Consider the following 15,053-nt stretch of genomic DNA (forward strand, 5'->3'; position numbering starts at 1 on the left):
CGATTCAGAGCATACTCACCTCCAACCCACATGCATAATGTCGATCTGTCAACGGATGATGCTTTAGAGTTGCCAGATCTACCATACCAGTTGCGCGATCGTACAAGTTTGGGGGTAGATTTCGGTGAACTTGAAGTTGGTAATCAGTTTACTAACAAAGATAGTTTTATTGGTGCTTTGAAATAGCATAGCATCAAAAACGGCGTTAATTACCACGTCGTTAAATCAAAATCTGATAAGTTTGAGGCGAAGTGTGTGGTGCAAGACGACACATGTTCATGGAAAATCGTCGCCTTGTTAAGGAAAAGGACAGGGTTGTGGGAGATAAAAAAGTACAAAGGTCTACATACATGTGCTGCAGGTACCTGATTGAATGTATCTGAATAATAATTTTATTTTGCAATGTTGTATTATTTAATGTACTCCCTCTGTAGGTGTTTCACAAGATCATCCCAAAATGGATTCAACTATGTTAGCTAGCTTGATACTGCCCACGATAAAAGCAGATCCTAGGACTTCAGTACCGGTGATAATTGCCAATATCCATAGCCAAATGGGGTACACGCCTTCTTACATCAAGGCTTGGATAGCTAAGCAGAAGGCGTTGGAGAAGATGCATAGTGGGTGGGACGCTTCATATAATGAAATATGGCAGTGGTGTCAGGTGATAGAGAGATACGTCCCAGGTGCCATCACAGACCTTGAAACGGAACATGCGTACTACAACGGCCGATTGCTACGTGGATGCCAAGTGTTCAAACGCCTATTTTGGACCTTTAAGCAATACCGAGATGCATTTCCATACTGTAAGCCGTTGGTACAAATTGACGGTACCTTCATGTTCGGTAGGTATACTCATCGGCTATTGGTTGCAGTGGCACAGGACGGCGGTGGGAGAATTCTTCCAATTGCATTTGCAATAACACTGGGGGAGTCGTCTAATGACTGGGATTTCTTTCTCTCGAGGTTAAGGAAACCTGTGTGCCCCCAACCTGATATCTGTGTTATTTCAGATCGGGACACCGATATACTAGCTGCATTTGATCGAGAGGGAAGCTTGTGGCAGCGCACACACCATAGATATTGCCTAAGACACGTTGCTTCGAACTACTACAGGCAATATCCATCTAAGAGCGAACGACGATAAGTGACCAACATGGGTATTTAGTCTATAACTGTATTATTTCGTTTGTCAATTTGAATTTGTTTTATTGGTAGAAGTGGTATAAAATATTCGCTATGATCTTATATTGGCAGGGTATGAAATAAATAAAGATCGTTTTGTCGAGATGTTGGCAATTTTACGATCCCAAAACGGAGAAGGGGCAGACTACCTTTGTAACATACGTTTCGAACAGTGGGCACAAGCATACGACGGAGGCCTACGATATGGCCATATGACGTCGAACCTGGCAGAATACATAAATTCTGTTCTTAAAGGAACGCACCATCTACCGATAACATCGGTTGTGCGAGAGACATATTTCCTTTTGGCGGCGCTATTTCCAAAACGAGCAGCAACTTATGCAGTCCAGGGTTAGGGTTTTTAATTAAGTTAGGGTTTTTAATTAGGTTAGGGTTAGGGTTTTTAATTAAATTAGGTTAGGGTTAAGGTTTTTAATTAAGTTAGGGTTTTTAATTAAGTTAGGTTAGGGTTGGGTTTTTTAATTAAATTAGGTTAGGGTTAGAGTTTTTAATTAAATTAGGTTAGGGTTAGGGTTTCTAGGGTTTAGGATTTTTAATTAAGTTAGGTTAGGGTTAGGGTTATTAATTAGGTTAGGGTTAGGGTTTTTAATTAAATTAGGTTAGGGTTAGGGTTTTTAATTAAATTAGGTTAGAGTTAGGGTTTTTAATTAAGTTAGGGTTTTTAATTAAGTTAGGTTAGGGTTAGGGTTTTTAATTAAATTAGGTTAGGGTTAGGGTTTTTTGGGTTTAGGGTTTTTAATTAAGTTAGGTTAGGGTTAGGGTTTTTAATTAAGTTAGGGTTTTAAATTAAGTTAGGGTTTTTAAATAAATTAGGGTTTTTATTACATCAAATTGAACTTCTATTTTATTATATTAAATAAACTTATATTTTATTACATCAGATAATAAATTTAAATACGGCAATCAATGTCTATGCCCGGGGGATTCGGTTCCACATGGCGGCCGTCGACGGTTATGCGCTAGATTCCTCCTTCCTCTAGCTTTCGGGGGCGGTTGTTATTCCTCCGGTGGTGATTGTGGTTCTTCTGGTTCGACATCTGGTTGTCGGACTTGGGACGATGATCCACCTTCAAAGAATAGTGTATGTGGAGGTGTTTGAATCATGAACGGTGACGGTGTTTGAAAGCCATATGTTGGTGGCGAGTGGTAAAAAGGAGAGCTCCTCGACGGCCCCCCTTGCGATCCCTCCTGCGTCGCTGGCCTAGATATTGGCGGTCCGCTCAGCATAATAGGAAATAGAGCTGAACCGAACATTTGGCTCCAACCTGCCATAGGATTCGGAAAAGGATACATGTAAGGGTTAGGGTACATATAAGGGCTAGGAACCACACCTGGCATCATAGGGAAAGGCGTTTGCGTGGGTATCATCTGTTGAATTGCTGCGTCAGGTGACTGCGTCGGTGCTCTCGTTGGGGACGGTGATTGCATGGCCGCTGATGATGAGCCGGGTGACTGTCTGGGCCTCGTTGAGGGGCTGCCTTCGTAGTCTTCTCGTCTTGGATTTAGAGGCCCGCGCCTTTCCCTTCCGACACGTATTTGCCGCTGCCTCTCCTCTGGCGTAAGTAAATACGGCTTGCTATGGATCCTAAACCATGGCATGTATTCTGGAACGCACGCTAACTCCGGAACGATGATTTGTTCCCGAGTAGGTAGATATTCATGCTGATTTTCCCATATTTTCGTGTACTCAGACGAGTATCTAGGCCAATCCGTACCTAATAGCTGAAGGTCGATTTTGTGGTGATCGTCAAACACTTCAGGGTCCGCAGGAATCGGTTGTCTACATCCAAACTGTCGTAGCACTCTGTCTGTCTGGTGGGGCTCCACGGTTGCATAGTTGATCAACACCACTTTCGCGTGCCAAGCGTTTGGATTTTGTAAAAACTCTTCCGAGATTACTGCCCGAATTGCCGGGTCCTCGTATGGTGTCCATTGAAACTATATGAATATGATAGAAATATTAGTTATATACATAATACTAAATACTAAATACTAAATATCAATCGACTAGCGAATGTATGAAAATATCTATTTGTAATAATACTTACTTCTGCTTCCGACCATTGCTCCAATAGAAGCCGTATATCTTCAAGTTCAGACGGTAATCCACGATAACTTGCCGGATGGTTCCACCTAATTAAATAAATTTTTAGCATACTTTTATTCTTACAAAATCTACATAATAATTCCAAAATTTAATATAAAATTTACCTCGTTATGAGTGGGAATGTATATGGGTGGTTCACTCGAGGACGTAGAAATGGAAAGCGAAACCGTGCCCATGATTGCAGTAGTGACAGGCAACCTCCGATGTTTGCTCTCCTCGGTCCCGTCGCCCCGCACATCTCCCAATATAATGTTGCTAAAACGGCAGACGCCCAACTAAATTCACCGACTCCTCTAAAATCAACGAGTTTTAGCAGCCACCTTAGATGTACACGGCTCCGTGTTGTGTCGGGCATCAGATAACCTCCAATTATTTGAAGAATGTATGATCGAGCATATTAGATTCTTTCAATTTCGGTTGAATTTGCATTCGGATCAAGGAAGGTGTCACGTAACCAACCCATCTCGACCTTACCTCCATCCATTTTATCCGGAATAGCGCCCAAAAGCTCGTAGCACACCGCCTCCCAATTGCTAGATTAAGCAGACCCGGTGACTTGGCGCCCGTCCACCGACAATCCCAATTGCAGATGGACATCTTCTAGAGTGATAGTGCACTCTTCACATGGAAGATAGAATGTGTGCATCTCGGGTCTCCACCTCTCGATCAATGCACTGGTCAGTTTCGGGTCCAACTTGCATCATCGGCCTACCGTCGCCACGTGCCAGAAACCCGCTTCCCGCAGGTAGTTCTCTACTAACAGTGATGGAGGAGCATGCATATTCCGGATATTGCATTCCAATACCCGATCTTCAGACTTTTATAACAAATAATAAATTAATAATTATCTAAAAATACATAAATAAAAAAATGTAATACCCTGAAAATCTTTAAGTAAGATATTATCTTTGATATAATAAAATAAGAAAATAAAGCGTCAAAAAGGGGAATTTTGGAGTTATGTCAACATTGGGTCGTATATTATGAGATATTAGTTCAAGAAAGGATTAAATCGTAAAAGTGAGAAAAGTTTTGTTGCCCAAGAGTAAATACTCAAAAATTAAAGGGTTAAAGTGTAAATATGAAAAGTTGAAGGACCAATGGTGTAAATATTTTAAGGGTGGAATGATCTAGAAACTAAGAAAAATGGATGGATTAGGACCAAATTGAAAAAGGTGAAGAAGTTTGAGGGACTAAATCACAATTTTACCAAATTGAGTGATGACTCAAGATGGAATTTTAAAAGATCATGAAGGGCAAAATGGTCAATTAGAAGAGAGAGAAATCTAGAAGATAATGATGATGTTGGAGATATTTTAGATTAAATAAATAAATAAATATTAGTTTATTAATATTTTGATTTGATTTTTAAATGATATGTTATTATTTTATTATTTTAATATTTAGTATATATATATATGTGGAAAGAAATATGAGAGGGATGAAACCCACCATCTTTTCCATGCAATTCACGTTAGAAGAGAAGAGAAGAAAGAAAGTTTTACTTTCTTTACAATTTAGTCCTTCCACCAAAAATTCATCATTTTTATCTAGAAATCAAAAGAATTTCCATATCCATCAAGAGAGAAAGATAACAAGGAGACTATGGGGAGCTAGAATATTAAGTTAGATTCAAGAAATAGAAGCTGGAGGAGAGAGAAAATCAAGTTAAAGATTGAAATCAATATGACAAGGTAAGTACATCAAGATTTTAATATATTTTTAAGTTTGATATTATTGAAAAAGCATGGAAATGATGTTAATGTAAAGTTTTGTATATATGGTCCTATGTTCTTGATATGTTAGTGAAGAGAAAATAAGAGAAAGTGATGAGAAATAGTGTAGAGAAAGAAAATAAGGGTGTTATAAACATGGTAATAAACATCTTGCACCAAAATGGTTTTGGACAGTAACAGTGGGCTCACTTTGAAAAATCACCATAAATTATGAAAATCGAATTAGAGTATGAATAAAATATATAATTAAATCTTATTGAGTCTAATTTCTCATAAAAGAAACGGTGTAAGTAACGGAATTGTAAATTATGAGATATAATAAATTTTGTGAGACAAGGTCAGAATGAATTCAGGTTTCCCTGTTCTGAATTGGAAAAATCATTAAAAATTGTACAAAAATATTTATGGGTTACAATTTATATGTTTAAAATCCTTAATGAGTCTATTTTCAATAGAAACAAATGGGGACATCATCCGAATTCTGAACAAAGAGATAATTAATTTTTAGTGAAGAAGGGTCGGAATTGTCAGACAACAGAACAAAGGTGACTTTAAAGAATAAACTGTACTTATTGGCTGAACCAAAAATTCTGAAACTTTTATGGTAAGAAGGTATGTGAGTCTAGTTTCAGATAAAATTAGCGGATCCTAATTTGGAGTTCCGTAGCTCAAGATAAAAATAATTTAGTGGCTATGACTCAAATGGACAGCTTTGAATAAATTTACAAGTAAATTGTGAAATCATAGATAATGTTACTTCTAAGCATGTATTATAAATTAAGGATGTGGAATGGAGAGGAGGAGGAGGAGGAAAATATATATATGAATATTCAGTTAGCATGGATAACTTGCACGTTTTAGACTCAGGGACTAAATTGAATAAAAGTAAAACTTTAAGGGTAAATTTGTAAAAATGTCAAAAAGTGAACAAATTGCATGAAATGAATTGTTTTATTATTTAAATTAGTAAATGGAATGAAATATTAATTTAGATCAAGATTGGGTGAAAATTTGAGAAAATAGAAAACTTCCAAAATATCCACAATTTTGGTATTTACGCAATTTAGTCCAGTAAGCTCGAATGAGCTATATTCGTAATAATTTTAATTGAAGTGAATGCTATTTGGTAATGAAAATTATATATATGTGTGTATTATTATATGTAATATATATAATTATTTGATACATTTAGCTGATTATTGGAAGCTAAATTGAGTTGGAAGCTTGTTGGAGATATATCACAGTATCCGTTGGTTCTATCGATAATTTTGGATGATTTGATTCTGGTTATAATGGCATGTATAAGTTAAATTGGTTAACGTTAGCTCATTAATGTATTGATTTTGATTGGTTATAAATATGAAAGCTAGATAAAAATGAAATGTCTGAAAATTAATTAGTAAACTCTGGTAATGCCTCGTACCCTATTTTGGTGTCGAATACGGGTAAGGGGTGTTACAAAAAATCTTAAATAATATTTAAAAATTAAATTTAATACTTACCATTTTCATTTGCTCCACCGATATGTGATTCCTATCAAGACGAATTAATGATCCGGCCATTGATGAAAATATAAAAAAATTTAAAATTATTTTTAAAAAATATTAAAAAATTTAAAATTATTTAAAAAAATGAAATTGAGGGGAAATTGAAATTAAATATGGATTTGAGAGAATTTTGGAAGGAAATTGAGAGGATTAGAGAGGAAAAATTAGATAGGATTTGTTTGTGAAAAAAAATAAAGGGGTGGGGGTATTTATAGTTTTTTTTTAACCGTTGGGGGGGCAACGGTCAAAATTTTGACCGTTAGGGTACTGTTCACGCGCGGCCTACATCGCTTCCACGTCGGTAGCGACTGGCGACGTGGAAGGAAATCGCGTCCCTCGGGACGCGATTTCCTTCCACGTCGGCAGTCGCTACCGATGTGGACGCGATGTCCTCGACATCGCATTCGACATCGCTACGACGTGGACGCGATTTCCCGAAAAATGGCCCAATCCGGTAAATAATAAAAAAATCAGCCCATTTCGGTAAATTTTGAAAAAACACGACTTTTTTTGGTAATTTGCCCTTTCTATTTTCGGTGTTAAAGGTGAATAAAATAAAATAATAAATAAAGAGGGTTTATGAAGCAATTTACTCTATTTAAAGTTTGGTGTCACTACACTGTCAGGCGGCACCCTTAAAACCCTTTTTTCAACTGCTAATCGAAACGAAAAATTTATAAATCAGGTTCCTGAATATTTTACATCATGTTTTAGTCTGGTGCCACCAATATGTTAGGCGACACCGTCAGAACTCTGTAGTAAATACTTATTTTCGTAATTAATCTATTTTCCATACCTTTTTTGTAATTAATTATTTTTTATATTATTTGGATAACAAAGCCCTAATATAAACTAGAAATTGAACCCCCGTTGTGGGTGAAAAGTAATAAAATATTAATAAAAGTATGTATAAGAGAGGTAAAAAAGGTATTGTTATGGTATTAAAAAGATAAAGTAACATTTAGTCCTTAAATTTGACAAAAATTCACCTTGATCTATGAATATTTTTGTCCACATTAGTTCTAGAATATGACAACTTTTCTCAATTTAATCCCTAAGCTTGGATTTCGTTAAGGTAGTGACATTCCACTCTAAGACTATACCATGTCATCACTTGAATTTTTAAATATATATATTTGATAACCATTTGTTAATTTTAGATTTTTTTTAAAATTTTCCAAGTGATGATGTGGCATGATCTCAAAGTGCCATATCATCATACCTTGATGAAATCTAAGACTTAAAATAATGCAATTAAATATGTTAATGAAGCGCAGTATCTACAAGTGTACAAGTTAAATTATAATATAATTAACTACAACGAAATACTTTGGAAGTATTTTGAGGATCGTACTCAAGGGAGGTCCGTTTAAAAAAATTAATAGTAAAGCCTAACATGCTAAGCTAAGTCTAGGTAGCTACTAATCTACTTAACGTAGTACGATTAAACACTAAAATTGATATTTTAAAGTAAGAAGGTCTAAAGTGCATAAATAATAAAAATTTCAAATTAACAATCAAGATTAACATGCAGAAGGGTGATTAACGTCCATGGTTGTGATTAACCTAAAGTCGGAAATTTTACCAATTAATTAAGAATTAACCTAGTTAATACCTTTCGGCTCATAACTAAATTAATTAATCAACTTAGTCCACTTATCTTTTCACTTGACGGAACTAAACTAGGTTAAGTTGAATTGATTCTAAGTAGAATACCCTTTCGGTCTCATTTACCTAAATAACTTCTTAGAGTCATTAATTCTAGGATTTAAGTACATTCAACATAATCCAATTAATTAGTTTATGAACACTAGCCTAAGCTAACCACACTCACTTCAGTCAACCAACCTTCCTAGGGATTTAATTATGAGTCATTCTATATACGATTAATCTTACCCAATTATCAAACATCACAAACAATGTAAAATAATAAAGAGTAAGAAATTCTCAGGAATTTCGGTGAATCCAAGACTTGTGATTGATTGAATGGCCACGATGATCCACAAAATATGACGATTATTGCTTTGCAATGAAGCCCGAACAAAAAGAAAATAAAATGGAAATAGCAAACGAAATTGAAAATAAATTAAGTTGAAAACTGAAGAATAAAGAAACAATCCTTGGAAAAATTTGAAATCTACTAAACTATGAATCTAAAACCCTAAAACGAGCTCGTTAAAGTGATGGTTTAACATAATATTTATAGTCTAGGTGTATTTTGACCTAATTAAGTCGATTACAATCTGAATTACAATTAAATGAGACTGTTCGGACAAAAACACTATTGTAGAATCTTTGGGACTGGGTTGAATGTCGCGACTTTACTATCCTAGTGTTGCGACTATGAGGCCAATAAGCTTGCCTTGTGGATCTTGGTTGAAATTTTGACTAAGGGTTGAGGCAGCTTCCAATGTTGTGACTTCCATGTTGAATGTTGCGACATTCAGGCTAAGTCATTGGCTCCTTGGCTTAGGTTGTTTCCTTCATACTCGATTAACTTGTTAGTTCCACCTTAGGCCTAAATCGGCCTAATAGGTCATAAAAGATCACAAGAAGCTCAATTTATACAATTGCAACTAAACACTAAATACTTCAGAAAATAAATAAAAATAACACAAAAATGCTTGAATACAAGCTTCTTAAGTAGTGAAAAGAGCCTAATTTGTTATAATAAATTATGACAGATCAAGACCAAAATTGGGAAAAGTTGACAGGTTCTAGGACTAAAGTAGAGCAAAGGTCTAAGGATCAAGTTGAAAAAAGTTACCAAATTCATGGACTAAATATTATTTTATCCCTGGAAGAAACATCATTATAAAAGATTAAAAGTGGGAAAAGTTGGTTGAGTTTTAGCTTAATTGACATCATTATTGTTTATATAATATGTAACAAAACATGAGTTCGAGTGCTTTTAAGCATGTATTATCTCTCAAATGTAAGATTTTAGGGAGTTGTCCGTATAGCTTTAGAAATTAGAGACTATTTTTGTTTTTCATTTTCTTAAAAATGAAAATTACTAATAAAACAAGTATTTAATTGACATTTTGAAAAATAATTTTGAAATAAAAATTAGAAACAATAAAAAATTTACTTTCATTGAAAATATTTTATAAAATGAGAGTTCTTAGATTTATTAATTATTTGTTCGTGGTGCAAAATTCATTGAAATGTATAAATATTTATATTTTCAACAAATTTTAAATATCAAAGATTCAAATACATATAAATGTATACATATTTATTTTATTTTCCATATTTCTATTATAAAAAAAATAGTGTACTAAACATGTTTTTCTATTTTCATTATTGAAAATAATATATATTTTAATTTCCAAACATGTTTTTCAATTTTCAAAAAAGTTTAAAAAAAATCAAATGGAGCCTTATTATTAGTATAGATATAACAATAATTAATCATGAGGTGAGATGTGATAATTACTTACCTTGCCTCATCTCTTAATCATGACTTAACTATGATATTGTAGTGCAATTTCCATCCATGAAAGTAAAATACATATCAAGATCAATCGTTTACCTCCTTAAAAAAACACTCGCCAAAAGAAAATTAATTTCATCAGAAGTGAATACCTGATTTCGACTAATATTTTATGTGAACCCAAAAATCTTGCTACTCGTTTCAAAATTAATTTAAATTAAGGTGTGAAGTATGTTGGGCATTGCGTATATATGATTATTTCATCTTGGGTATTGGATATGGCATTCGGTCCGAAACAAATTACCTTGTCCGAATAAACTGAAAAAGCCAACTTATTTCAATTAGATTGATTCAGTTCACTTCAATTTGATCCGCTCACCCCTTATTCAAATGGTTTGAGACATCAATAATGTATTAGGTCTCCAGTCATGTGGGCATGCATAAGTTCCTCACTGTTACCTGAAATACAATCTTGACATCCCTAAATAATCTCTTCAAAACAGAGTTCACACACAGAGAAACTAATGGAACATGTTTCTCGAATCAAATCGACATGTTGTAGAAACAGAGCAGTATCAGCCCACCATTTAGCAAAAGTTTGAAAGTACATAAAAGCATCTCTGGTTTTATAGAGGTTCAAAGTTGCCTGTTTCACAGGCAATCTATTGACATTAAAAACATGTGGAACATCCTTACTTATAATAAGAGGACTTTAGCTATATAACAGTGTACATGCACAAGATGTATGCTTGCAGCATTTAGCCACCGCAGCAGGAGCCACAGGCAGGAAGGGAACCTGAAATATAGCACCAGAAAGAAAAATCTTTTAACGGACAAATCAAAAGGAAAGAAACGAAAGAAAGAGGAAAGCTGTGACAAACAACAGATAAAAAAGGGGGCAAATGACGTACTATGGTCAATTCCCCGAACATTGTCCATTCCCCGTGGTGGTCGTCGTGGGCCACCACCTCCACCATATGGTCCACTTCCAGGTCCTCCTGGACCATCATCCCATTTCTTGCTTGAACCAAAGCCTTTTCTGTAGGCATCGGACTTTTCCATCTGATGCACATCCAAAAGTCAAGTTTCCAGTTGATTGATACAGACTAACAAAATAATGAAAAAGAAAACAGAAACCCTAAACAAAGGTCAATGACAAAAGGAAAAAATGAAAAACTTACCGAGAACATGGTCGAGAAGAACACTCCGATGAAATTGATAATTGCCCAGAAAAAATCAGTGATAGTTCTCAGTCGCCATATTGAACGCTTTGATTTCAAAACACCTAAACAAACATGCATGGACAAATGTTTCCTTATGAATGAAGAGAGGGGAAGTCTACATGACAAATAGGAATATGCTGAAGTAACGAAAAGGCCATTTTTTCATCACGAAGACAATATGCCATAACTTATCTTCAAATTACCAATGTATTTATGAATGCTATGCAATTATAGTCATCCATAAACTCAGAGCAAAGTTTAAGAATATCACCAGCAACTCCACAATCAATCAACCCAAGACAGGTAAATCAACACAACTATATCCTCCTGATATATAACAAAAACACACGTACATACACTCATGGGCTAGGGCTACATATGGAAGAACATAAAGAACTTTCAAATTCATAATAACATTAGGAATTAGGAAATAACAGTCTTCAAATATCACAGTTTTAGCCGGTATCAACCACTAGATGTAAAAACAAGAAAAAGAAAAAGTTGAACCATTAAATGAAAACACAACGATAGATATATCAAAGAGAGGACTTTTGCAAAACCATTGAAACTTTTTGGGAATGACCTGAGTTGATTCCAATGAAAAGCACCTAAGAACACTATAATATATGCATTGCCTCGTTTGGAAAAACTCTGTGATTTCATCTGGACTGCAATCAGAATATCAAATAGGTTCAAATTTCGAATTCATTTTGAATGTTACCTAAAAAGTTTTTTCTTTTAAACCAGAGTTCCCGCAAACCCTAAGACAATGCCAAACTAGGCTCAATAATAGCTGAAAGCGGCATAACAGCGTGAAGAAGAATAACTCAGACAGATTCATATAAAAAAAGGGTTAGAAATTCAAGATTGTTCGAAACTAGAACAATTCTCATTAAAGACATCGTCGAATCACAGACAACCCCAATTTGGGCGAACTCAGAAGAAATTACGATCTATAATCATCCGATATCATAAATACGATAAATACGCTCCTTTCTCATACCTAATTAGATTACTACAATATTAAATTTCAACACCCAGAAAGAAATCCTTATACATCATAAGAAAAGATCGGCAACAAATTTCGAATAGAAACTAAAAGATCTCATAACATAAACAATAATTTGAAATATTATAAGTAAAAAAATTAATTTTGAGAGAAAGAGAGAAGGGATACAAACCTCCCTCGACGTAGGCCATGAGAAAAACTCCAGGGTCTTCTCCTCCAAAAAGAGGAAAATATAAGAGACGATTGCGGTGTTCTAATCGGCGTATTTTAAACGTTTCATTGACTTTTGATGTTCAGTTGGAAGACTTAAATTTGATTGGTTTGCAGTCGTTTAACTGTACACGCGTCTTGTTATGATTCGATATGCTTATGGAAAACTCTCTACGACCGCCACGTGTAAAACAATTTATTTGCAAAAGGGTCTGACTCTAAATTTGATAAAAACTGACAATTAGTTACGTCAATATTAAGAATTACCAAAATAGATAATTTATCGATTTCTATATATTTATTAATAATTATAATAACTTTCTAATTTTTTAAAAATACGATAATAAAATTTTAAAAATTAAAACAAAAATGAATTTCACAGTCAAACCATTACAAAAATATCACCAAAATTATAGGTTTGTTTCACAAGCGTTTTAAACTATAACCTAACTATATGCAAAATATTAATATCATACCAATTAACTACTTCAATTAGCTTAAATTTTAAACACATTTACATGCTGTGATTGTTTATTATAATGTATCATTGAATTTTAAGAGGATTAATTTTAATACCTTAAATTTAAATTATGCATGCAAAACCAACTCCTTTTATATATGCCCAACTTCATATTTGATCTAGTATTTATGCCTAAACTATTAGTTAAACTAATATAATAACTTGATTGATTCGATATTGAAAATTCAAGAACTCAATTAAAATATTTTAAAATTTAAACTATAGTTTGAAGGTGTCTTGTGAAATAATCCAAAATAATGTCAAGTAGACCTAGCCAATTTTTTTCCTTTTCTTTTAATTTACAGCTAACAAATTACATCAACAATTTCGATCAAAATTAATTATTACAAGTATAGAACTTTATTAGATTAATTATATTAATATTTATGTGATTAATCTTATACATGAATATGATAATATTTAATATAAGATTAGTTAGTGAATGTGTAGGAATTTATTTGATATTACCTATAAGGCAATATTATGTTTTGAATTGAAAGAATCGAAAAGGAGACTAATATGTAAAATGAGAAAAATTTTATATGAAAGATAAAAATTATGATTGAATATTATATATATATATGAAGAGATATATGTTATTGAATGATTTGTATAATGACTTTGAATTGCTATGAGAATAATTATTGAATTTTGAATTGATGGGGGACTAAATTGAAAATAATTCAAACGTTTATATAATTATGTTTTGAAGTGTAAATGAGAAATTGATTCTATTATATTTGTCCATGTAGACAATATATGAACTAGTAGGATATAGATTGCATGCCGTTAGGAAGCATTTAGCACGATCTCTGTTTGTTTGAAGCACTTCGGTGCTACTCTGTTCAGTTGAAGCATTTCAGTGCCACTCTGTTCTAATAAAGCCCTTCGATGTCGTTCTGTTCTATTATTGCACTTCGGTGCTACTCTATTCTGCTTATCCATTTTGGTGCATATTTGTTTTAATTTCACATATCTTGCATGTTTTGTTAAGTCTACATTGGGCATCCGATAAATTCTAAAAGATAAAAAAAAGTTATGATAATTGTGACAAGATTAAGGTAAGCCATTGAAATGATAATGAATCCAAGTACGATAAATGATGTCTAGTATAGAATTCTATTGCTAACAAGTTCTAAACTTACTTATTATGACATTTTTGTATTTTGTTTATACTTAATGAATGAAAAAGTAAGTTTAATTCTCCTTGTACTTACTAAGCTTTCACAAGCTTATCACATTATTTCTAACTTGTAGGTAAAAATGTGAAGTGAGGATTTGCTGAAGATCAGTGTCTTCACATCTCATCATATCTCAAGGGCTTGGAAAAGAGTATGATATCTCCACTATTTTGTTTTAAGTATATGGCATGTATCTAGGTGAATGTAAGTAAATAGGGAGCTAACTGATTCTCACACTTGTGTTTGATGTGTTTTGGTGAGTAAATATAATGTATTATTTGGTATTTGAGTTATGGTTTATGTTTGGAATGATTATGAATGATTTCGATATAGTTTGGATGGTCAATATAAGGTATTATTTTGTTTTTTTTTCCATTGTTTAACAAGTCTTCACTTTTAGAAATTTTTGTTTACTCTTGTAGTACGTTTTTTACTCTTGTAGTCTTGTAGTATGATTTTTAGTCTTGTAGTACGCTTTTGCGAGTGATTTTAGTATTGGTTTTGTCGCTGTCCTCTCTAGTTTGGTGGATGCTCAGTTCTTTTGCCGATTTATGTCCGCTATCTTAGACTATCCGGGGCTGATTTCCTTACTGTATTAAGTGTATACAATCACTTCTGATATGTTGTATTTGAGTTGTGATAGAGTTAATTATTGTAATACCCCAAAAAATTTTACAGTAAGATATTATCTCTGATATAGTAAAATAAAGAAATAAAGTGATAAAAAGGGTAATTTTGAGTTATGTCAACATTGGGAAGTATATTATGACATATTAATTCAAGAAAGGATTAAATCGCAAAAGTGAGAAAAGTTTTGTTGCCCAAGAAAATTTGAGGGGTTAAAGTGTAAATACGAAAAAATTGAAGGACCAAATGTG

The 15,053-nt window shown here is 33.6% G+C and overlaps 1 protein-coding gene and 1 long non-coding RNA gene across 2 annotated transcripts; both read right to left on the bottom strand.

The window, feature by feature from the left end:
- Positions 1–2,920: 2,920 nt before the first annotated feature.
- Positions 2,921–3,556, bottom strand: LOC128041180 (uncharacterized). Its single transcript, XR_008195841.1, has 3 exons — positions 3,418–3,556; positions 3,255–3,339; positions 2,921–3,144 (listed from the first exon to the last, which is right to left on the bottom strand). It is a non-coding gene; the product is annotated as an uncharacterized LOC128041180 (long non-coding RNA).
- Positions 3,557–10,588: 7,032 nt separating this feature from the next.
- LOC105770109 (uncharacterized) lies at positions 10,589–12,548 on the bottom strand. The gene is made up of 4 exons (XM_012591168.2): positions 12,437–12,548; positions 11,214–11,317; positions 10,944–11,094; positions 10,589–10,828 (listed from the first exon to the last, which is right to left on the bottom strand). Exons 1-4 carry the CDS (start codon positions 12,453–12,455, stop codon positions 10,791–10,793), a joined length of 312 nt encoding a protein of 103 aa, XP_012446622.1. The 5' UTR covers positions 12,456–12,548; the 3' UTR covers positions 10,589–10,790.
- Between the last annotated feature and the right edge of the window lie 2,505 nt (positions 12,549–15,053).

Source organism: Gossypium raimondii, chromosome 5 (genome assembly GCF_025698545.1).
Source record: "Gossypium raimondii isolate GPD5lz chromosome 5, ASM2569854v1, whole genome shotgun sequence".
NCBI classification, from domain to species: domain Eukaryota; kingdom Viridiplantae; phylum Streptophyta; class Magnoliopsida; order Malvales; family Malvaceae; genus Gossypium; species Gossypium raimondii.

Excerpts from the sequence above, each read along its gene's own strand:
- LOC105770109 (XM_012591168.2), bottom strand. Across the intron at positions 11,095-11,213 it reads TCTTCTCGACCATGTTCTCG|ATGGAAAAGTCCGATGCCTA; the intron begins GTAAGTTTTTCA and ends GATGTGCATCAG. Across the intron at positions 10,829-10,943 it reads TGTTCGGGGAATTGACCATA|GTTCCCTTCCTGCCTGTGGC; the intron begins GTACGTCATTTG and ends GCTATATTTCAG.